The 24,878-nt window shown below is 36.9% G+C and overlaps 3 protein-coding genes across 13 annotated transcripts in view; 2 read left to right on the top strand and 1 right to left on the bottom strand.

Annotated features, from left to right (window-relative positions):
• The window catches only part of agfg2 (ArfGAP with FG repeats 2), a 33,004-nt gene extending 13,529 nt beyond the window's left edge, over positions 1-19,475 (top strand). For 3 of the 4 annotated variants that reach the window (NM_001442061.1, NM_001442060.1, NM_001442062.1), the window contains 9 exons: positions 1,559-1,663; positions 2,041-2,073; positions 9,218-9,406; positions 9,562-9,646; positions 9,806-9,852; positions 11,584-11,667; positions 14,090-14,206; positions 14,416-14,486; positions 17,868-19,475. In NM_001442061.1, the coding sequence (NP_001428990.1) occupies positions 1,559-1,663; positions 2,041-2,073; positions 9,218-9,406; positions 9,562-9,646; positions 9,806-9,852; positions 11,584-11,667; positions 14,090-14,206; positions 14,416-14,486; positions 17,868-17,915 (779 nt within the window). In that variant the 3' untranslated portion in view covers positions 17,916-19,475. Of the gene's footprint in view, positions 1-1,558; positions 1,664-2,040; positions 2,074-9,217; positions 9,407-9,561; positions 9,647-9,805; positions 9,853-11,583; positions 11,668-14,089; positions 14,207-14,415; positions 14,487-16,909; positions 17,221-17,867 lie in introns of all 4 variants that reach the window. The other variant, NR_199879.1, reaches the window with a different exon arrangement.
• Positions 1-24,878, bottom strand: part of acap1 (ArfGAP with coiled-coil, ankyrin repeat and PH domains 1) — a 99,572-nt gene that overhangs the window by 64,407 nt on the left and 10,287 nt on the right. For 2 of the 4 annotated variants that reach the window (XM_087259643.1, XM_087259642.1), the window contains exon 2: positions 22,773-22,884. The exons of the other annotated variants lie outside the window; for them this stretch is intronic. The gene's annotated coding sequence lies outside the window, so the exon portion shown is untranslated. The remainder of the gene's footprint in view (positions 1-22,772; positions 22,885-24,878) is intronic. 4 annotated transcript variants of the gene reach the window in all.
• si:ch73-335l21.1 overlaps positions 23,915-24,878 on the top strand; it is a 76,772-nt gene continuing 75,808 nt past the window's right edge. For all 5 annotated transcript variants that reach the window (XR_015495506.1, XR_015495504.1, XR_015495505.1 and 2 more), the window contains exon 1: positions 23,915-24,594. Coding sequence is in view for 2 of the 5 variants with exons in the window: in XM_087260818.1 (XP_087116944.1) it covers positions 24,246-24,594 (349 nt within the window). In the remaining 3 variants the exon portion in view is untranslated. The remainder of the gene's footprint in view (positions 24,595-24,878) is intronic.

Genomic DNA, 24,878 nt, shown 5'->3' on the forward strand with positions numbered 1-24,878 from the left:
ACAGGACTGTGTTCTCTGGACTCCTCCCAAGCAGTAGACTTCTACATTTAAATTTTTTTATTTTATTTATTTATTTATTTTTTGCCATTATCAGTACACATTTACAAAACAAAAAAGGAAACAGGTGCAACTAAAGAACAAATTACCTACATAATATGTTATATAAAATAATTATAAGTAAAATAATACATATCTAAATATAATAAATAAACAAACAAACCAATAAATAAATAAATAAAGGACTGGGGGTTTTCCTGTAATTTATACTTTTTTAACCAAAGACAAAAGTTTAATTGCACTTTTTGATTTCATTATCTTAAGGGGTTTTATATATGAAAGAATCTCATTATAAAAAGCACAAAACATTGGTTTCACCTTCAAATATTTTGATTTATGTAAAATTTTCCAAACATTGTTGTCGGTGGACTTGATTGATTGCCGCCATACTGCATCATAGCTCATTACTTGGCCCACACGGAACCTGTGAGCGCAGAAACCAGGGGTTTTCCGCAAATTTTTAGCCCATACTTGAGTCCATGTATTTACTTGTGTTAATGTGTGTAAATTTATATATTTCCAGTTTTAAAATATCATTTCACTAATATTATTATAATATAATAATAGTAATATTACAATGTTCATGTGATTTATGCACAATACAGTTTGTAAAGTAATATTTAGTAGATTAAAGTAATTAAAGTAGTCTCTTTGTAGATATATTATATGATAGGCTTGCTTTGTTTACCAAATATGTGGATCTAATTGGATTTGCATTGTAAACATTAAATAAAAGTAAGAAATGTATTATTTTTACTTCATAAAAAATCTTTCCGCATAAATTCGCAGATTTTTTACAAAATTCTCCACAGAAATAGAAAAACTTGTCCGCAGATTCTGTCTGGCCCTACTCATTAACATAAAGTTGACTTGAATTCAACTTTTCCTTTACGCCCACACCGGCAAAGACGTGCCGCGCCGCTGCTTTGACGCTCTCACCGCTTTCGGTGTGAACACACAGTTATGCTCGGAGAAGAAAAAATGTCAAGTAAAATAAAATTGTAAATGCTATGACAATTCTAACTATTTATTTATTTATTTTAGATGAGATTTTCTATTGTTAAATTAAAAAATAAACAAACAACAGACTAGTCATAGCATTTATAAACACTCAAAAAAATTTAATTTGTTGCTTGTTCAAACTATGTATTTAAAATGAGCAAAAACAACACAATTGTTAAACATTTGTTGGGACAACTTAATTATTTTATGTTCAATCAACTTAAAATAAAAGAAGTTAAAAATCAATTTCAAAACTATGACGATCTGAAGTGCTTCTTTTATCCTCATTTGTAAATGAGATAATAAATTGCTTAGTGAGAAAATGTAAATATAATATATTATCATTATTAACTTTGCTTTTGTCCTCCTTGACTCCTGATCGCTGAAACTTATTTACAATATTGTGAGTCAGCATATGACTTTGGTTTGGTCTCTCATTTTAATATAAATGTTTCATTCTTCTATTCTTTCTGTCCATTCTCCTTTCTCTGTTTAACAGACACATTGTTAAGTGGTGTGGAGAGACAGAGACCAGGAGTTATGTCTTCAGGAATTGGACCCCAGAATCATCCCTCCTCTTTCCCAGCCCTGCCACGTCCTTCAGGTACACCCAGACACAAACATTAAGTACGAGTTTGAACTCTGTTTAAAGTATGATTTTTAGTTGTTATGAATTACACAGGACACAAAGACATGTCCACATAAACCACTTCAACATTTTAACACCAAGCTCATAACCATTTCATTACACACATTTCCTCATAAACCACCAAGACACACACACACACACATCCAGTAATGTACAGACATCTTCAGCTAAAGCACAAAATACTGTCACCTCCATTATTGTCAACTCTGTTACTGTTTAAAATGTGGGATTTCACTATATATTGATATTTCTGTAATGTTTAATGCATTGTCCATTAAGCCATACCAGGTTCCTTTTAACTCATCTTCCCTCTTTTGTTCCTTATTTCACAGCCAGTAGCACTTTCAAAAACAGCTTTACTTTAGGTAAGTCCCATAATCGCACACTGCAGACACTTCAGCTGTACCTCAGACCATCTGGCTGCAATGCTGAGTGAGCCAGCCATGACAGGCAATGAGAAAACGCATTCATTACTGTGCAGATATAATGTTGCCGTATATATGTGAGTGTGTCAGGGAGAAAGAAACAGAAAAGAAAAGCTTGACGCTATGCAGAATGAAACCCCTGTGGAATGATGCTGTTAGCAATAAACCAGCGGTTTACATCAAGATCAAATTGCCAAGCAAGTTTTAATGCACAATAAACACAAACTGTTTTGGATGTCTGCAGTATTAGAGTTGAAGATCAAATTATTAGCCCTTCAGTGAAATGAATTCTTTTTAACAGAAAACAGAGATTTAAAATACACTCACTGGCCACTTTATTAGGTACACCTGTCCAACTGCTCGTTAACGCAAATTTCTAATCAGCCAATCACATGGGAGCAACTCAATGCATTTAGGCATGTAGACATGGTCAAGACAATCTGCTGCAGTTTAAATCGAGCATCAGAATGAGGAAGAAAAGTGATTTAAGTGACGTGGCATGGTTGTTGGTGCCAGACAGCTGGTCTGAGTATATCAGAAACTGCTGATCTACTGGAATTTTCACGCACAACCATCTCTAGGGTTTACAGAGAATGGTTTAAAAAATATATATATATATATCCAGTGAGCGGCAGTTCTGTGGGCGCAAATGCCTTGCTGATGCCAGGGTCAGAGGAGAATCACCAGACTGGTTCAAGTTGATAGAAAGGCAATAGTTACTCAAATAACCACTCATTACTATCAAGGTATGCAGAAGAGCATCTCTGAACGCACAACACGTCCAACCTTGAGGTGGATAGGCTACAGCAGCAGAGGACCACACCTGGTGTCACTCCAGTCAGCTAAGAACAGGAAACTGAGGCTACAATTCGCACAAGTTCATTAAAATTGGACAATAGAAGATTGAAAAACGTTGCCTTGTCTGATAAATATCGATTTTTGCTGCAACATTCAACGTTTGTTGCTGCAACATGCAACGGATGGTAGGGTGAGAATTTGGGTCAACAACATGAAAGCATGGATCCATCCTGCCTTGTATCAAAAGTTCAGGTTGCTGGTGGTGGTGTAATGGTGTGGGGGATATTTTCTTGGCACACTTTGGGCCCTTTAGTACCAATTGAGCATTGTGTCAACGCTACAACCTACCTGAGTAATGTTGCTGACCACGTCCATTTTTTTATGACCAAAGTGTAACCATCTTCTGATGGCTACTTCTAGCAGGATAACGCGCCATGTCATTAAGTTTGAATCATCTTAGACTGGTTTCTTGAACATGACAATAAGTTCACTGTACTAACTGTACTTTGGGATGTGGTGGAATGGGAGATTCGCATCATGGATGTGCAGCCGACAAGTCTGCAGCAAATGTATGGTGCTATCATGTCAATATGGACCAAAATCTTAGAGGAATATTTTCAGTACCTTGTACCTCTGAGGGGGTCCAACCCGGCACTAGTAAGGTGTACCTAATAAAGTGGCTGGTGAGTGGATTTATATTTTCAAAATTTCTATTATATTTTAAATCTGCATAAAGTCTCATTTCTTTTAATATTGCTGAAATACATTGTTATAAAATCTAAATTAAATGAATATTAGTCTCCTTAAGAAATATTTTTATTTCAAATGGTTAAAGAAAAAAACGCTGTTGTCCAATGACTTTCCTAATTAACCAAACTTGCCTAGTTAACCTAATTATCCTAGTTAAGTTTATTTTAAATCACACTTTAAGCTAAATACTAGTATATTGCAAAATTACTAGAAAAATAAATAGAGTTGCAGTCAGAATTATTAGCCCCCCTTTGATTTCTTTTCTTTTTTAAATATTTCCTAAATGATGTTTAAGAGAGCAAGGGAATTTTCTCAGTATGTCTGATAATATTTCTTCTTCTGGAGAAAGTCTTATTTGTTTTATTTTGGGTAGAATAAAAGGTTTTTGCTTTTTTTAAAAACATTTTAAGGTCAATATTGTTTGCCCCTTTAAGCTATATATGTTTTGATAGTCTACAGAACAAACCATCATTATACACTTATATTATTACACTTATTATACACTTATTATATTATAACTTACCTAATTACCCTAACCTGCCTAGTTAAGGGGGCTAATAATTCAGGGGGGGCAATAATTCTGATTACTTTATGTACTGTCATCATGTCAAATACAAATAAATGAGTTTTTTAAAATGAAATATTAAAGTGCACCCCAGGTTAAACAAGCTACAAATGCTAAGAAACTCATTTGCAAAATAGCTGAGCTCATCGGTGAGTTTAGCGAGCTCCTGAGATGGTTCTTACTGCATTAGTCATGGAGTGTCTAAATACCAGCAGTGGCATGCTAAAGTCACAGGCTGATAGTGAATGTGTCCTGCACCTGCTCCAGGCAGACACTTCAAAGCCCTACATCACAGCTCTGCCAGGTCAACGAGAGACAATCTGCTCTTTGATAGTGAATGTGGCACAGGCTTTAAAGTAAAGGTATATTTAGAAAAATCACTGCTTTGTCTCATGGCTGTGGTCACGCGTAACCTGTTGATGTGGAAGAATGTGTGGAATATATTGCATGATCGATATTAGACTGTAATATTTCTCATAGGGATGCACTGATGTATTTGCTGCTGATATTGGATTAATTGGGAGTAATATGAAAAAGGCTGATCAGGTGGTTTATTATTAATAATAAATTGCAATGATTTTTTCCAGAGAAAAAATATATATAATATGTATAAAATATCAGACACCATGTGTCTAATATGTCAAATGTGCTTCAGGCAGAAAACCCTGAAAAAAATTAGTTTGGGCTAATTTTGTTTGGGCCAGTACGTCTCTGACAATAATAAAAAGTAAAAAGAAAACGGCTGCACTTTCGTCAGTATTTTTCTGGAGCAGCAAGATTTATAATTGAATAGATTTATAATATAGCAACAGAACTGGCTTTATGTGTTAGGTTTAATAAATAAATATGTCAAATAAGAGCAGAGTGTCCGCTGGGTCTTAAAAAAGTTCAAAATTAAAATATGCTGAAAATTAAAATATACTAAATATACTATAAAATATGCTTGTTGGAGCCATTTGCGATATTTAGATAATTTTATACTTTATTTGTTGTATAATTATTGAGTAATTAAGAGTCATAATATTTTGCTGTATTATTTTTTGTCATGCATTAAGTGGTTTGGTGACATGGATTAGCTCTACCTAAATTTTTACTTCAGTTCACCTGCTCACGTAAGAGCACACATGTGATGGAGGATCTGCTGGCAGGAGTGGCAGGGAAACGGTTTTTGACCGTGTTTTCTTTGTGTATTTGCATATTAACCAAATGATGTCTGGGACCATAATACTAAAGTTTAAAATATATGAAAATATTGGGCCTCACAGCAAGAAGGTCGCTGTTTCGAGCTCCGGCTGGGTCAGTTGGCATTTCTGTGTGGAGTTTGCATGTTCTCCCAGTGTTCGCGGGGGTTTCCGCTGGGTGCTCCCCCACAAGTCCAAAGACATGCAGTATAGGTGAATTGGGTAAGCTAAATTGTCCACAGTGTGTGTGTGTGTGTGTGTGTGTGTGTGTGTGTGAGAGAGAGAGAGAATGAGAGTGTATGGGTGTTTCCCAGGAATGGGTTGCAGCTGGACGGGCATCCGCTGCATAAAACATATTGTCACCTTAGAATTATAAGGTTCTATCTGACATTTTTGTCAAAATTGAGTTACTCACATATTCTTATTAAATGACAACTTATTTACATTATGAGGTGTTTTTTTATAAATTGTAAGACTTTTTGTTTAAAATACTGTACAAATGTTACACACATACTGTTGCTTTATGGAATGCAAACACGTTGAGGCTCAATACCTGTAAATCATTCAGAACACAGATAGATCCATATAATTCCAAGGTGACAATATGCTGGATAAGTTGGCGGTTCATTCCGCTGTGTCGACCCCTGATTAGTAAAAGGATCAAGCCGAAAAGAAAATGAATGAATGAATGAATGAAATATTGTGTTTGAGGTCTTAAATCACTATAAATGGGTCTTCATTTTTCTATGTCCATGTAAAGCTACCTAGTTGGGACAACATCCGTCCAATCACCAACAATCCATCTCAATAAAACAAATAACAACTAATATATATATATATATATATATATATATATATATATATATATATATATATATATATATATATATATATATATATATATATATATATATATTTACAACTCTAATTACCTATGTGGTTAAGTTATCTTGCATACAATTACATTTGTTTAAAAGCTCTCCATGCATTTATTGGTCATATATGAAAAAGCCAGATGTCATTTTTTTTAACAGAAAAGTTATGTTGAATAAAATAAAAATCCTTAACCTATAGGTCTGTATAAGTCTGAAAATCCATTTATAATGGTCTTTAAAAGTCTTACATTTTAGGAGGAGAAACCTGGAAAACCCTGAAAAGTTACTGTTGTTGAAATACTAAGTAGCAAAAATCACATTAAAAGATTGTCACATTGTATTTTTTTATATCTTTACATGTGTAAGATGAATGTTAAATGGATGCAATCCATGTGTCAGTAAAATCCGTGTTTAGTAAAACTAATTTAAAGGAGAAAAATAGCTAGTACTATATATTACTCTATGCAATTTATCAATAACGGTATCGGCTGATGTTTTTTGTTGTTGTTGACATTGTTATTGGTGTTGGCCACAAAAAAGTCCCGTCAATTCTGACTGAGGAAAGTTGAATGTGCTGGCCAGTTTGTAATTTGCATGTAGGCTTCAGTGTTTAATTTAAAACAAGTTTTAACAGATTTCTAAAAAAAAAAAATGTAAAGATAGATGATATTAAATTTGCATTTTCACAAAATCTTTTCACATTTTTTATTCAAAATTGTCATTATGTATATAACCGTAATATAAAACTTTTGTAAACACTTAAAATAGTAAAATAGTATAGTAAGCAATTTTACAAAATGGCTGGAAATAGTTTTTGGTACATCAAAAAATGTGGTTATAATAACCATAATCCAGCAAAAATTAGGTCTTAAAATGTCACTAAAATGCAATATTTATACCTCATAATTAAATAGAAAATCAGGCGAATAACTGCAAAAAGTTTCAGTTTTTCAGGAAAAATTTAACCACCCTTTTCAATAAGCTGGCTACAGGCCTGATCGTGCAATGTTAAAAAAAATGTTTCTCTAAGAATGTTTCTTTATCATTAACTGATAGAGAGAGTTTAATAAAGACGTCAGTTTATTTGAACTATATTGCAAACTTGTCTCATATGTATTATGCCCTAGACAGGCTGTATTTTTTCTGACATAGTATGTACATAAATAGACAATAAATAAGTAAAAATACACACATCACACACACATAAAGACACTCATATAATCAGTCATTTTAGGTATTCAAAATCAGTCACAGATGTCATTTAGTCTCATTAAAATGAAAAGTTTTTACAAGAAGAAAGAAGAGGGGGAATCCCTTTTTTCAAACAAGAATTATAATTAAATATAAATATCTTAGTGAACTTTATTTCTGTTACTCAAGTTTGATCATCTTAACTCATATTTCGTATCAGGATGTAATGTTTAAGTGTTATGGACATGCAGGAGACTACACGTCTTGTTGAGTAGTGCAGTAACCTTTCTGAAGTGACTGAACAGGCAGAAAAATCCTATCAACTTACATCAAAGGAGGCAGATGTGCCACAGCTAGATACAAGAATATCTGCAGAGGCCCCTTAGGGGAAATGGGGATGGGATAAAGTGAGATTGGAGGAAATATGAAATTGGAGGTCTCAGAAAACTTTTGCACTCTCAGAAACTTTGCATTTGTACCCAAAGTATTTCTTTTTCTTCATAAAAGTCATGTTTTCCTTCACAAAATCAGTGGGTTCTCTTGTAAAAGAAGGTTTGCATATTCTTGCTAGAATACTGTTTCTCTCAGGAAAGACCTTACAACAGTTTGGCACTATGCCAAGAAAGTTTGTTTTCTAGCAAAAGTATTCCACTTCCCCCGGACCAAGAATGTTAGTGTCTTGGTATTACTTTTCCCTGAGAAAGTTTGCATTCCCTCACAAATTATTGCATTTTATTAAGAAAGTTTTGTTTTCTCTGAAAGTATTAGTTTGACCAAAAATGTTTAGTAAAAATGTTGTTTTCCCCCTGAGAAAGTTTGTGTTGTGTTGTGTTGTGTTGTAAAAATGCCGTGTTCTACTGCCTCTCCATCCCAAGAAAGTTTTGTTTCTCCAGTGAAGTTTGAAATCTCTTGTAAAAACATTTTCACCAGAGAAAGTGTTCGTTTTCTTGTACAAATGTTATATTTTCTCTTGAGAAAGTTTGGGTTCCCTCACAAATGTAATGCATCACTCAAAAAACAACCACATTCCCCAGAGGAACTGTGGACTCAATAATTTTTCTCTCTCTTTTCAAAGTATTTTGCTCACAAACAAAGTTTTGTTACGTTTCTCAGAGGAATGTAAAAGTTTTGTTAACGACACTTGCAAATATCCACGTAACACAACGGAAATGTTTCAAGGGGACTCAAAACCATGACTGACCCTGCTGAGATATGAATGTGTTATTACGTGCAACACTTGTGCTGTCAAATTGATGAAGATTGTTTCTTTATTTCCTAGTGTTTTTTGTAATTGCATGTGCTTTCTTAAATTAGATTGTGTTAAGCTCTCTCGGCCACCGTAGAAACTACTCCCTCTATCACTCACCTTTCTTTGGCTTATTCCCTGCTTTATCAAGGACCACCACGGCAGAATGAACAGCTTATCAGAAAGAGAATCTATTGAAATACGATGTTTGCTACCAACTTATAATTTCAGCTTGACCCTTTAAAAGATTAATAAATATAATAAAGACTTTGTTTTAGTTGAACCAGTAAGCAGCTACTTAGCAACCAACAAGAATACCCTTGTAACCACTAAACAAGAGTTTTTTAGGAACTGCATGAAGCATGAAGCAATCACTCTAGCATTGCCTCAGCAAGTTCTAACAGATGCTGCATATTTCACAAATATAATGAGCAACAACACAAACGCATTTAAAGAGAGCTTTTCTTTTCTGGTTTAGGTCGCACTCTTTCAACTGGGGGTGGGGCTCCATTCAGAGCCTTCCCTAAATCGATGAGTTTGGATTTCGGGGGGTTAAGCCACGCCCACAATGCTCTCAGTTCTGCTGCTCCGCCCCCTGCCTCTCAGGACAAGTATGCAGCCTTATCACACCTTGATAAAGTGTTCTCGGAGAGCACACCTGTCACAGGTAGGGATATATGAATGGTTGTGCCTATTATTATAAAATTATAGGTCATAAAATTCATAACAAACGAAATATCAAGCAATATAAATCTGTTCATAGCATTTGGTTTAACTGAGGACCTCAGTACAGCGTTAACAAGCCCTTCTATCACTCTGTAGCCATTACAACAGCTCCCTCTGATGGACCTCCTCAGTACAGCACCCTCTTTGGTAACCGACTATCATCCAGTTCCACCCCTGCAAGGTAAAACTTTAAACATCATCACATGAGTCTAAATAAATTCGTAGAAAGATATCCTCCAACCACACTACTGTTAAGATGTTTGCTAAGGGTTTATAGATTCATTTTTTAATTCTCATTGTTCTTCATACAGTCAGTTACAGTATTTTCTGTTGTTTTCAGCTCCCCAGGGGTTCCAGAGGCCACATCTGGATCTCAGACATTTACAAGTGAGCAACTGCAAGCATTATTTTGTAGTTTAAGGGATCACATGTTAAAAAAAGGTAACAGAAAGTCAATCTTTATACGTCATCATTCTACTTCAAACTGATAGGTTGTCAGCAAAACATTTTTAATTAGTTAAAATAACAAATCTGTAACCATTGACTTCAATAGTATTTGTTTTTCCTACTATGAAAGTCAATGGTTACAGGTTTTCTGCTTTCTTCAAGATATCTTTTTTAGTGTTCAGCAGAAAAGTCTGAAATATGTAAAGGGTGAGTAAATGATGACAGGATTTTCATTTTTGGGTGAACTATCCCTTTTAGTACAAATCTGAAGTATGCTTAAATTTTCACATAAGCATATATTTTACACTGAATGACAATGGAAAATTCATTCATTGTCCTTTGGCTTAAGGCTGATTTATACTTCTGCGTCAAGCACACGCGTATGCTCCGGGGCAGCCCTCGACTGAGAGTTGCGCAAACCCTTTGGACCGATAGTTTACAAGTGTCGAGTCTTGTGAAGGATCTCAAGGTGGAAACTGTTGTTTTGTGTTTACCTTATAATTAAAGTTGTTTCACGTCCACTGGTTCCCAGCTCAAAGTGAGCGAGTTTAAGCTACTTCTACATTAAGGTAGCGTTCAGAAAAAACAAAACACCAGCGAAGAAACTCAACACAGAGGAACATTAACACCTCACTGCCAGTTAGCATTTCAGAAGTGTTATTGCAGAGCAACACAAACTGCGCGCAAAACTTTCCAGCTGGACCTCCTTCACGGGACTTGACACTTCTAAACACTCACTTCATCGGGCTTGCACGGCTCTGGGTCCCACCCACACTCATCAGTGATACCAAGCTGACCAATCACAGTGCTTGCACTCTGCGTTGTTGCGACATGTAGTTACACCAGTTAAACCAGGCTTTGGTTCTTGATTGTCAGGGGTCATCACAGTGGAATAAACCGGCAACTATTTTGGCTTATGTTTTATGCAGCAGATGCCATTCCAGCCACAGCCCAGTACTGGGAAACACACATACACACTCAATCTCACACACTCATACACTGCGGCCAATTTAGTTCAACCATTTGTTCTACTTATACTGCATGTCTTTGGACTGTGGGGGAAACCGGAGCACCCAGAGGAAACCCACATGCAAACTCCACACAGGAGTACATGCAAACTCCACACAAAAATGCCAACTGACCTGGCCAGAACTTGAACCAGCTACTTTTTTGCTGTGAGGCGACAGTGCTAACCACTGAGCCACTGTGCCGCTACAAGGGAAAATTATTTCACTCAATGTTTTGAGATTTTAGACAGTTTATTTGGATTTTATATACTTTCTATATTTATCAAATGGCTTTGGTTCATTTAATTTGATGTGAACCCCAAAATGTGATGTTTCGTCTTTGACCCATAGTTATTGTTTTTGATGTAAACTGGCCTTCTTTTGTGTGTGAACAAGTAATAATAGATGTAAAACCCCATATTCAAACTGATCCACTTTCCCAGTGTTTTTAAACAGAACTTAAGCTGTTTTTATAGTTTGGGTGTGACACACAACATCTGGACGATCTTACAGCGTGACCTCAGGAAATCCCTGAGATGCAAACATGTGTAAAATCACAATAATTAAGTCAAAACAGGGAATGGATCCAAAGAACAATTTGTGCTAATGAGAGACCTTCTGCAGTGTGCGACACATAACACTTTTTCTTCTCTCTCTGATTCAGATTTCCCAAACCCGTTCAACTCCACAGCCAGTTGTGCTCAGCCTGTTCTTTCTCCTAGTAACCCCTTCAAAAGCACAACCTCAGGTACAAGTTTTTTTATTTGTAAAAAAAGAATAACTGCCGTACAGATTAATGCTAGTCTTTGGAAAGTGATGTTTTCTAAACGAAAAATGTTTTGGGATCTGTTTTAATATTATATACGTTTTTTCATCAATAGACTGAAGTCTCTTAACTGTGTACTGCATGATGTATGTGTGATTTCTTTATCTCAGATTTAGTAAGTTTTATATTTACTATTGATATGCATGGATATTTCCCTCTGAAATTCCGTGCAGCAAGGGTCAGACTCAGCATTTATCTGACTGCTGGACACAAGCGCATATTTGTGTATTGTGAAGGATACATTTTTTACAATGCTATAAATCTGACAGAGCGTGCTAGGCTTAAAAGGAACTTAATCCATAAAGCAATGAATCTGATAATTGGATATGCTGGTGTTCCCGTGCGGAACTATTGCAAGGCCTTATGCTTAATAAATCACACAGAAATGCTTACTCCCATAAATGCTGTAAGCCTAGTGGTAGATCTCAAAGCCAACGCAAGCAGTGATGTCATTCTGGTAAAACTCCAACGCAAAGAGAGTGGTTTGTTGAATTTATTGTTGGCTGAAGACCAGTTGTCAGAGGAAATAATACTTTGTCTAGCACATTGACCATGATGTCTAGAACACAGAGTTCAATGCTCATGTCGAATATACAATCTGTCCTTTATGTCCAATGCAAAACTAAAAATCTGTCACATAACACCTGTTTGTGTGTATATAAAGATTTCATAGAAATAGACAGAAGAATGGACAGACAGATGGACAAATAGATAGATGTGGCTGGAAGGAAGGATGGATCAATAGATGGATGGATGGATGGATGGATAGATGGATGAGTAGATATATAGTTAGATTGATAGATGGATGGACACATGGATAGATAGATCGATGGATGGATGGATGGATGGGTGGGTAGGTAGATGGATGGATATGTGGGTGGGTGGGTAGGTAGATGGATGGATATGTGGGTGGGTAGGTGTGTAGATGGATGGATATGTGGGTGGGTGGGTAGATGGATGGATTTGGGTAGATGGGTAGATGGATAGATCGGTGAGTGGGTGGGTAGACGGATGGATGGATGGGTGGGTGGGTCGGATGGATGGATGGATTGATGGGTGGGTGGGTAGATAAATGGATGGATGGATGGGTAGATGGATGGATGGATAGGTGGGTGGGTAGATGGATGGATGGACGGGTGGGTGGATGGATGGGTGGATGGATGGATGGGTGGGTGGGTGGGGGGTGGATGGATGGATGGGTGGGTGGGTTGGTGGGTAGACGGATGGATGGATGGGTGGGTGGGTGGGTTTGTGGGTGGGTGGGTGGGATGGATGGATGGGTGGGTGGGTGGGAGGGTGGGTGGGTAGATGGATGGATGGATGGATGGATGGATGGGTGGGTGGGTGGGTAGATGGATGGATGGGTGTGTGGGTGGGTAGATGGATGGATGGATGGGTGGGTGGGTGGGTAGATGGATGGATGGATGGATGGATGGATGGATGGATGGATGGGTGGGTGGGTGGGTGGGTTTGTAAATGGATGGATAGATGGGTGGGTGGGTGGGTCGGTGGGTTAGATGGATGGATGGGTGGATGGATGGGTGGGTGGGTAGATGGATGGATGGATGGGTGGGTGGGTAGGTAGATGGATGGTTAGATGGATGGGTGGGTGGGTGGATGGATGGATGGATGGGTGGGTTGGTAGATGGATGAATGGATGGATGGATGGGTGGGTAGATTGATAGATAGATAGATACATGTATGGATAGACTGAGTGGATAGATTGATCAGTAGACAAACAGATAGATGGACAGATGAGTAGGTAGGTGAATAGAGGTATGGATGGATGGAAGAATGAATAAATCAATAGAAAAAAAGATGGATGGATGGATGGATGATGGATGGATGGATGGATGGATGGATGGATGAGTGGATGGATCAATGAACAAATGGATAGATGGATACAGACGGATGTATCAATAGGCAGACAGATGAATGGACAGATGAGTAGAAAGATTGGTGGATAAACGTATGGATGGATGGATCAATAGATATGGATGGATGGATGGATGGATCAATAAACAAACAGATAGATGGATGGACAGACGAATGGATCAACAGACAAATGGATGGATGGACAGATGAGTGGATAGATGGAACATTATACAAACTGGTGGATGGATGGATGGATGGACAGAGATGGACGCATGAATCGATAGATAGATAGATAGATAGATAGATAGATAGATAGATAGATAGATAGATAGATAGATAGATAGATAGATAGATAGATAGATAGATAGATAGATAGACAAATGGATGGATGGGCAGATGAGTGGACGGATGGTGTTCGTAATGTTTTTTAATAACGTTGATGTTTTTGATGTTTGTTTGTGATTGACAGATGATGCCTCCTCCTCCTCCTCCTCAGCTCAATTTCCTCAGTCTGTCTGTTTTCCTGCACCCGCCGCCACCCAAAGTGCTTTTTCACATCAACAGTCTAATAACCAGGAAGCGAATGGTGAGTATAGCAAGCTTAACTCTTCAAATCTGCTTAATGGCTGTGAAACTCTCCTTCTTAAAATAGTCCACTAATCAATTAAAACAACCAGTCAGTAAGTAGAGCTTAAGAAGAGACACTGCAGAGCGAAAACTCAAGATGACCGAGGAGAGAAGCCAATTTGTTGATCTGAACTGGGTGCTATTTTTACCCTCTGGCTTGTTTTGAAGGTTTCAACTCATTTCCTGCTCCGGAGTCCATCCCCAAAGTCCCACGACCAATGTCTGTCAATCCTTTTACTGTAAGTATGATCCGCTTTCAATGCTCAAAGTCAATAAAACAGGTGTAGTAGATAAACCTGCACCTGTATATCGTAAATCACTGAGAGTCCATAGTTAGCTTGACCTAAATGACTGACTTGAGTGCCTGCTGGGACTCCACTCATTATACGTTTATCTGGATTATGTAGTCAGATTATATTTAATTATAATGCTTGTAATTAGATTAAGAGCTATTTCTTGAAATACCCTATTTTCCTAAATATTAGTTTTGCTCTTTTACCATATGAATATTTCTGTGACATATATTCCTAAGTGACTTGTTTAATGTGATTAAGCAAATTGTGTGTAAAGCATGTGAACATTTGGATTGGTGCTGAATAGAAGAGATGTATTATGTCTACATATTTTCTACATAACACGGTACTCAAAATCAGACTTACAAATAATTAATATGACATCAATTACTTACTGGTTATATGATCACTTGATATGCACAAAATTACAATCTTATTTCTAGTGCTTCACTTTTTCCACATTTTTTTATGTTACAGCCTTATTCTAAAAAGGATTAAATTCATTCATTTCCTCAACATTCTACACACAATAGCCCATAATGACAATGTGAAAAGAGAGTTTTTTGAAATTGTTGCAATTTTATAAAAATAAAAAATAAAAAAACCTGAAAAATCGCATGTACATAAGTAAAAGTCCCGGCTGGGTCAGTTAGGGACTTTGCATGTTCTCCCCGTGTTGGAGTGGGTTTCCTCCGGGTGCTTTGGTTTCCCCCACAGTCCAAGGACATGCGCTTTAGGTGAAGCAAATAAACTAAATTGGCAATAGTGTATGTGTGAATGAGTGTATGGGTATTTCCCAGTACAGGGTTGTGGCTAGTAGGGCATCCGCTACATAAAACATATGCTGGAATAGTTGGCGGTTCATTCCACTTTGGCGACCCATGGTAAATAAAGGACTAGGCCGAAGGGAAAAAATGAAACTAATGTCTCCATTATGCTTGCCTTTAGAGCTGTACAATACTGGGAAAATGTACAATATTGCTGTTGAGTAATGTGATAATGATACTTCTTGCCATTTTTTTCCCTAGAAAAATGCTATTTATTTAAGCTATGTTTTAAAATCATTGATTTATTGATTGATATTAAAGTAAACGGGTCAAATGCAGTTTTATTTGTTATAATTAGTTTTATTCAGATTAAAAAAAAAACTGTTAAGGTGCAAACATTTAGTCTTTAAAACACTCGGAGTGAGTGAAGATATTCTGACTCTGATTGGCTGTTGTCATTTTCCTCTCTCATCTCGACTTCCACCACTGGTGTTTATTTTCAGCAAGAGATTCATCTTTGAGCTGCTCTAGCCAATAGCACAGCAGCAACCACTAGGTAGGTGGGGATAAAGATAGTAAGGCCCTATCTCATTGGTCAAATTTAGATAAACAACCAATGTATCATTCATTCAATTATTCATTTTGTTTTCATCTTAGTCCCTTTATTAAACTGGGGTCACCACAGCGGAATGAACCGCCAACTTATCCAGCATATGTTTTATGCAGTGGATGCCCTTCCAGCCGCAACCCATGTCTGGGAAACATACATACTCTCATTCACACTAATACACTACGGACAATTTTAGCTTACCCAATTCACCTGTACCGCATGTCTTTGGACTTGTGGGGGAAACCGGAGCACCAGGAGGAAACCCACGCGAACGCGGGGGACAACATGCAAACTCCACACAGAAATGCCAACTGACCCAGCTGAGGCGCGAACCAAAAACCTTCTTGCTGTAAAGCTACAGCACTACCTACTGCGCCACCGTCTCACCCACCAATGTATCAAATAAATGTAATTTATCACACGACTGAGATACATACAGTATATTCCATTTACTATTATCACGATAACAATAATTTAGCAATATATTGTGCGTTCCCACTTGCTTTGTTTACTTTTTGTTTACTAAGCTATAAGCTACCAGTATTCTTTGATGTAAATGCATCTAATTTGCATTTTTTTCTTTTTTGTGAACTTCCAAAATATTTTATTCACGTTAGGATGGAAACGCAGCTATTGAGGTCGAAACAAAATGATCAGTGTGAGCAAAATAATGAATGCGAAAGACAACATTATTACATTTAATTCACAGCTGTTTAATTAATTAACATTTAATACCACTTCAATCATTTGACCTCATAAGACCTCATCTTATGTCACAGGTATTCATTTTGTTTCGCCTGTCTATATTTCTTGGACTCAAATAATTGTTGTTGTACATTTTATGAATCACCAAAGACTGCCAGAATATTTTTTACACTACCTGACAACAGTCTTGTTGTCGATCCCAGTTGTAAGAGTAACAATAATTACTTGACTTCTAGTTGATCATTTGGAAAAGTGAAAGAAAAATCATGGTTTGTGGTTACATTTAGTATAGGGGCATGCAAGAGGTCTGCTGAGTGGATGGCAGCATCAACAGCCTGTGTTGCACATTGCATTACAAGTCACAGAAGAGGGCAAATCCTTCAGCAGGATAGCACTCATACTTCAGCCGCCACATCAAAGTTCCTGAAAGAAAAGACGGTCAAGATGCTCCAGGATTGGCCAGCCCAGTCACCAGTAATGAACATTATTAAGCATGTCTGGGGTAAGATGGAGTCATTGAAGATGAATCCAAAGAATCTTGATGAACTCTGGGAGTCCTGCAAGAATGCTTTCTCTGCCATTCCAGATGACTTTATTAGTAAGTTATTTGAGTCATTGTATGGATGCAGTCCACCAAGCTCATGGCAGTCAAACACAATATCAACTCTTTTTCCACTGCACCATGACTTTATATTCTATACCGTACATTATTTCTGTTCAGTGACAAGAGTTTTGTCTAAGCAAAGTCAGACCTTACTGTCCTAATTAAATGATTAAAAATCAAAGCATGATCATGTTTTTATTTTGGTAAAATATGCGTAATCTAGGGGCCTTTGCCTTTCATATAAGCCACTTCTGATACCAAATGATCAACTAGAAGTCAAGTTATTATTTATGATTCCTAAAACTTGGATAGGCAACAAGTCTTCTGTCAGGTATTGTAATGTTATACTGAAGAAAATTTCAACTACATAAATAACAACAAGCTCATTGTTAGTCTAAACCAGTGGTCACCCAACTTGTTCCTGTAGGGCCGGTGTCCTGCAAATTTTAGCTCCAACCCTAATCAAACACACCTGAACAAGCTAATCAAGGTCTTACTAGGTATATTTGAAACATCCAGGCAGGTGTTTTGAGGCAAGTTGGAGCTAAACCCTGCAGGGACACCGGCTCTCCAGGACAGAGATTGGTGACCCCTGGTCTAAACCTTAATCCTTCTAAAGTATTTTCCTTGATTTCTCACAGGGGAATGTTTACCCGACCAGAGGAGCATCACTGAACCCTTTCATCTGATCCTGAACCATTTCGACCACAGAGAAAGAGAGCCAGTGTTTACTTTGCCATACCTACAGAAAACATCCAAAACTTCTGCGTGTATATGTGTTCTCATGTATGTTTAAAAGCGTGTGTGTATGCATGTTTGTGTGTGTGTGTGTTTGTTAGCCAGTATTGTAACCATTTGTATATGCTTTGTTTTATGTGTGTGTGAGCGTGTGTTCATAAATGCCCTTTTCTACCAAATGCTATAGTAAATCAAGCTCTGTGTGTGTGTGTTTGTGTGGGTTTCACCTAAAATCTGAGTTATTTTTTCTGATGACAGGAGAACTCTGGATGAAAGGTGCTTATGAGAGCCATTAACACTCATACACACACACAAACACAAAAGCTGCTGCTTTCACCTTTCCACACACTAGATCTTCTCGTGCCAATATTGCCCTAACCTGAGTGCCGCTTACTTCTAAAAACACTGAGGTCGACAATAAAACGGTAGCAGTTCAAGCTTCAGATCACCTCAGTAATGCATTTCTCCTTAGTGCCAATTTGGTTTATTGATTCAGATGCATGTTAGAGACGGCGTAAACAAAACAGACATTTCCCTCACTCGCCTGTCTGTGTATGTACAGTATGCCAGGCTTGTTTCTATTTATTTTGACGTTAACGTTTCATTTCAAGCGTTAAAAAGTATTCTTGTGTGTGCGCTGTCGGACTGCATGCGCTTCTTAAGCTGAGCAGGAAGCTGCTGAATGTATTGCAGTTTTATGAGGGAAAAACGTTTCTCTTATGGACCAAAAATTGTCTAATATCGTCAAGTGTCCTGTATAATGTAGAGATGGTTTGTTTTTCGCAAAAAGGACTCGTATAGAATGTCTGTGTATTGAGATGTATCCATATGCATAAAGCTATCCATAACTGTTGTGTCGACGTGTATCTGATTGTCTGTGATGCAAATCAGATTTGCTGCTTTCGGAATTTCATGCAATATCTTTTTATGACAGCATCATTTATATTTTTCTGTGAAGATCATTATCGCATTATGAATGTATTTGCACTCTATGAGCATTAGGGCTTTCAACTGAAAAATTAAAAAGAAAAGTATAAATTTCACCTCTCACTGGATGTAGTCTAATTTTTATGAGCTGGGGAGTGGGTTATGGTTTAGGTTTGCAGTTTAACAGGCTATAATTAAACTAAAAAATTTTTTATTATTATTTAACAAACTGAAGTGAGAGAAACATTTGTGAAATTCTAAATAGTAATTTGGTGAATTAATGTAGTTTCTAAAATATTTACAGTTTGCTCTGTTTTTTAGTAACAAGTTGAATAAAAGAGATGCCCAAACTAGGCCCAAAGTGGCACTATGTTAACCTTTGAATTGACCTTTTATCCAGTGTGAGAAGAGAGTGTTGGGAGCGAAAGTCTTTAACTGAGATTGTCATTTCTATTATAACATAAGCTTTTTTGATTGTTTGTTTTATTTCTGAGCTGCCAACTAAAATGAAATGTTTTAATTATGGTGGCTCGAGAAAGCCAACATTCTGTTATACTACATAAACTTAACATTCTTCTTCTGTCTTCTTCTGAGACTAATTTCTGTATGCATCTCCTCCTAAACCGTTCCAGCTACAAAAGCCAAACTTACTCCAGACCTCCAAACTGGTCTGACTCAGGTTGCTATATCTTTTCCAACTGATCCGACTTTTTTTTTCCGAAAACTGACTAGGAAAATTTAGAAAAGTCTTATTGACTTTACATTGGACCAAACTTTGACCTGATAACTTTGCGTCAGACTGTCATACAGACTTAAGGTTGGGCTCATTTAACTCAGAATACCAATCTGCCAATCACTGATGACCTTTCAACTCACTAGCCACACCCTAGCAACCACTTACAGTACCCTAGCAAATGTTCCAAAGATTTCCATTGTAAAAAAAAATGCCATTGACTTTACAATTGGACATACTAATAACATACCAATCCATACTAGAAACATACTAACGACATAATAATCCATACTAGAAACATACTAACATAACAATTCATCCTAGTAACATAATCACGACATAATAATTTATACTAGAAACATACTAACGACATACTAATCCATACTAGAAACATACTAACGACATATCAATCCATATAAGAAACATACTAACGACATAATAATCCATACTAGAAACATACAACATGACAATTCATCCTAGAAACATACGACATAATAATCTATACTAGAAACATACTAACAACAAACTAATCCATATTAGAAACATAATAACTACATAATAATCTATACTAGAAACATACTAACGACATATCAATCTATATTAAAAACATACTACGACATGCCAATCCATATTAAAAATATACTAACGACATGCCAATCCATACTAAAAACATACTAACAACATACTAACGAATGACCAATCCATACTAGAAACATACTACCGACATACCAATCTATACTAAAAACATACTAACGACATACTAATCCATACTAGAAACAACCTAAAAACATACTAATCCATACTAGAAACATACTAACGACATACTAATCCATACTAGAAACAACCTAAAAACATACTAATCCATACTAGAAACATACTAACGACATACTAATCCATACTAGAAACAAACTAAAAACATACTAATCCATACTAGAAACATACTAACGACATACTAATCCATACTAGAAACAACCTAAAAACATACTAATCCATACTAGAAACATACTAACGACATACTAATCCATACTAAAAACATACTAACGACGAAACATGTCGATCCATACCAGAAACATGGTAACATATGTAGTTATGTAGATATGTAGTAGTCTCTCTTTGCCAACTTCTTACAAACTACTTCATTATTTTTTACTTTAAAACTCCTTTAAACTTTCAGACTACGCTTTCTCAAGCCACCACAAAGTTTGTCCATGAAATTAACTTTTCTAGTTAAATGTTCTAAACGAATCTGATTTTCAAAAATGCTGGAAATACTGACACTCTACGCACAGAGAACAATCCAGAAGACATCAGTGTGTATTCGGCACTGAACTCCATTATAGTATAAATGAGATTATATATATATATATACATATATATATATATATACATATATATATATATATATATATATATATATATATATATATATATATATATATATATATACACACACACATACATACATGCATACATATATAAGATAAAGTTTGGGCACCCCAGCTTTAAACTAAAATCGCAAAATTCAGGTCCCCTTTAAAACTTGCAGCTGCAATGGATCAGGGAGTCCACCAGATGTCGCAATGCATTTTAATATAAATACTTGGTATTCATTCACAACACAATAAAAAAAAACTTTATTAGATCATTTAAACATTTAGCACTAAAATCATAATTTACACCTGCATTATTGACTCATTGATAACTATTTTACCTCACCAGATGAAAAGGAAAAGCAAAAATGTTTGCCATGTTCTGAACATATTAGAGTATGATACAACAGTAGAAGATTTGTCTGTCTTTTGGTCATTAATCTGCCGTCATGCCTGCTATTCATATGCAATATATTAACACGAAATTTATGATGACAAGGGTAACCATTAACTAACAAGTATCTGTTTTATGTCACTAGAGACTTTAAACAATCCAACAGTGATTACAACCTTTTCAGTTGCACCATTAAATAGTTCAGCAGAGATTACCTTTTCAATTGCACTAATCACAGTGTATTGATATTTTGTAAGGTTTTATATATATGACAAAATTGTTTTGCAATGTGACATACACACAATAAGTACACTATATACACAGGTATATACAGTATAATTTAACAATAACAAGTAACTACAGAAATGATGTGCAGTTGTAATTACAGTATCTATTAATTAATAGATGCAAAGTAAAAATGTACACAGTATTGTATATGAAATGATTGATTGGGGTACATAAAGTGCTTTTATACCCTGCTTTTATCATTCCTAAATGAATCTAAACTTCAGAACCTCACTGAATTAAATGGGAGGGGGATTCTGCTAACTGCTAGCCAGTAATACTGCAATGATTGCTTTTAGCTCAAAATAAAAGTGACCAAGCAAAGGTAAAAGAATAAACTCTTTAATAATTATACTGAACTGAATTTACTCTATAGGAGACTTTTATCTTTGTCTTATTGTTGTATCAACAATTACGAACCTGAGAATAACTATTCAGCTCAATTAATCTTTATTCTTATTGCACTTTATGCCATGTAGATTGAGTTAAAGCAGCTTATGAAGAGAAAAGTAATATGCCAAAACAATATGTCAGATAGTGGAACATTCAAGTATTTCAGCAGGCAGGATAAGCTGGTGTAGTTAGCATAAAATTAATGCTAATTCAGTTTATTCATTCATTCATTTCCTTTTCAGCTTAGTCCCTTTATTCATCAGGGGTCAACACAGCGAAATGAACCGCCAACTTACCAGCATATGTTTTATGCAGAGGACGCCCTTCCAGCTGCAACCCATCACTAGGAAACACCCATGCACACTCATTCACACACATGAACAATTTAGTTTACCCAATTCACCTATAGCGCATGTTTTTGGACTTATGGAAACGGGAGCACACCCACACAAACACGGGGAGAACATGCAAACTCCACAAAGAAATGCCAACTGACCCAGCTGGGGCTCGAACCAGCGACCTTCTTGCTGTGAGGCGATGGTGCTACCCATTGCACCACGGTGCTGCCCTGATTCAGTTCTGTTTTATGTAAATGTTGACGTTCAGTTGAATTCAGTTCCACTGAAGCAGATAGCTCTGAAGTCTGCAACCAAGCAACAGACAGCCTAGTTTTAACAAACATTTGTCAAGAAAGGTTCGTTCTAACCTTTAACTCCCAGAAGTCATTTACAGAATATCCTTGTTGACCCCAGAAGAGGTGTGACAGGGGTGCCCAAACTTTTTCTTGTGAAAGACCAAAATCCAAGCTTGATTGAGAGCTGTGGGCCGAAAGTAAACAATGCAAACTATTAAAGTTGCCACGTTTATTTTCATAATTTATATCATAATATTTAAAAATAAATAGGAAAAATTACTTTAACTGTATTTACTAATGCGTTCTAATTTTTCAAAAATGTATATTATTATAACAAACCTATTACAAAACCATACAAAAAGTTCCACTTATAAAACATCGGTGTTCAATGCTGAATAGTCAAGCTGAACCTGCATTTGCCTTGATTTGAATGCTGATTCCTTTTGCTTTGTCTCCTATTCGTGCATACCTAATGTTTGCACAACATTTTAAAAATCTGATTCATTTACAACATTTAATTAAAACATATGATTTCATTTTGCTTTTTTTGTCTCTCAACAATAAAACAAACAAACAAACAAAAGGTTACATTAAAATAGAAACGAAAATTTCTGTTAAAGGCATTCCCCAACCATTCCCAATCAATTTATCTCTGGCAGGCCAAATCAAAGGATACAAAGAGCCAACTTTGGCCCGCAGGCCCTAGTTTGAGCATCACTGGTCTACAAAGTTATGAATTTAAAAATATTAATGAAATATAAAAAATATGTTTATAAACAATTTCAAGTTACAAATTCAAATACATTTAAACAACTTAAGCCTATCCTAGTCCTTTTTTAGAAAGTTATCAAACACATTTCTCATCGATATTTAAATATGAAAGAAAAAGTTGTAAATGAGTAGTAACATTGTAAAAACACAGTAACGCTCAGAACTTAAAAATGTTTTCACATTCAGATATTAGCGTGAGGTTCTTACTTAACGAGATGCACTTTTTTAATGCATGAGAATTAAAAAGTGAAATTAGTTTTATGCCGAGGAGGATGAAATCCGATTCTGGTCCGCAACCTCGTGCTATAGCCTCTCTCTCTCTCTCTCTCTCTCACACACACACACACACACACACACACACACACACACACACACACACACACACACGCTCTCTCTCTCTTTCATAGCCTGAACTACAGAAGCCCGATGAGTGACAGAGCTTCACAGTAGCAGTGAGGGCTGCTCTGGAGAGGAGGGGTGCTGGGATCTGTCTGTCTGTCTGTCTGCTGTACGCTACACTAATGAGATTATTCAACTCGTAAAGCTGCTTCTAAATAGTAGTAGTTGTGTCGCTTCTCGCACGCCGCTCCGCATGTGCTCTCTTGCTCACACATTCAGCTCAAGCACAACCGCAGAGCTCAGTGACATTATTTTGGGAAGGAAACTGCTTGTTGGAGCCTCTCTCGCCCTTTGCGCACATGACTTTTTTCAAGCAACGGATTGTGCATTTGTTGTCGTTCGCTACTTTTAGGGCTGAACATTGATTGAGAGAGCATGGAGAACCACATGGAGCTGCAGAACAGCACGGAGGACGTCCGCAGGAGCGGCTATCTCCGCAAGCAGAAGTCCATGCACCGGCGCTACTTCGTGCTGCGGGCTGCTTCGGAGCGCGGCCCGGCCCGACTCGAATACTACGAGAGTGAGAAGAAATTTCGTGGTAAAGCGCCCGTGCCCAAAAAGGCTCTGGCGCTGGAGACGTGCTTCAACATAAACAAACGGGCAGACTCGAAGAATAAACACATGATAGTGCTCTACACGCGGGCGGAGAGTTTCGTGGTGGCGGCCGAGAACGAGGCGGACCAGGAGGAATGGTACCAGGCGATGGTGGAGCTTCAGTGCAAGAGTAAGTCCTGGAGATGGGTGTTAACGTGGCAGGCGTCGTTTAATTGCATCTTGCATTTAAAAACGGTAGAGAACACATCCGTAGACATGCTGACTGCATGCTGATTTTGGGTACGCAGCTGCAGTTTGGTGTTGAAACAACAGTGTTTTTCTTCCTCTCCAGAAAAGTGGTTGGGCCCCAAAAGTTGAGTAGAGGGGCCCACTTTGCTGTGGAGAAGGGAAAGTCTGTTACTGAAGTTCATCTTGCTTTCTTATCCACGCTGCCACCTGAGCGTGTGTTATCGT

Source organism: Danio rerio, chromosome 7, assembly GCF_052040795.2.
Source record: "Danio rerio strain M-AB ecotype USA chromosome 7, GRCz13ab, whole genome shotgun sequence".
NCBI classification, from domain to species: Eukaryota; Metazoa; Chordata; class Actinopteri; order Cypriniformes; family Danionidae; genus Danio; species Danio rerio.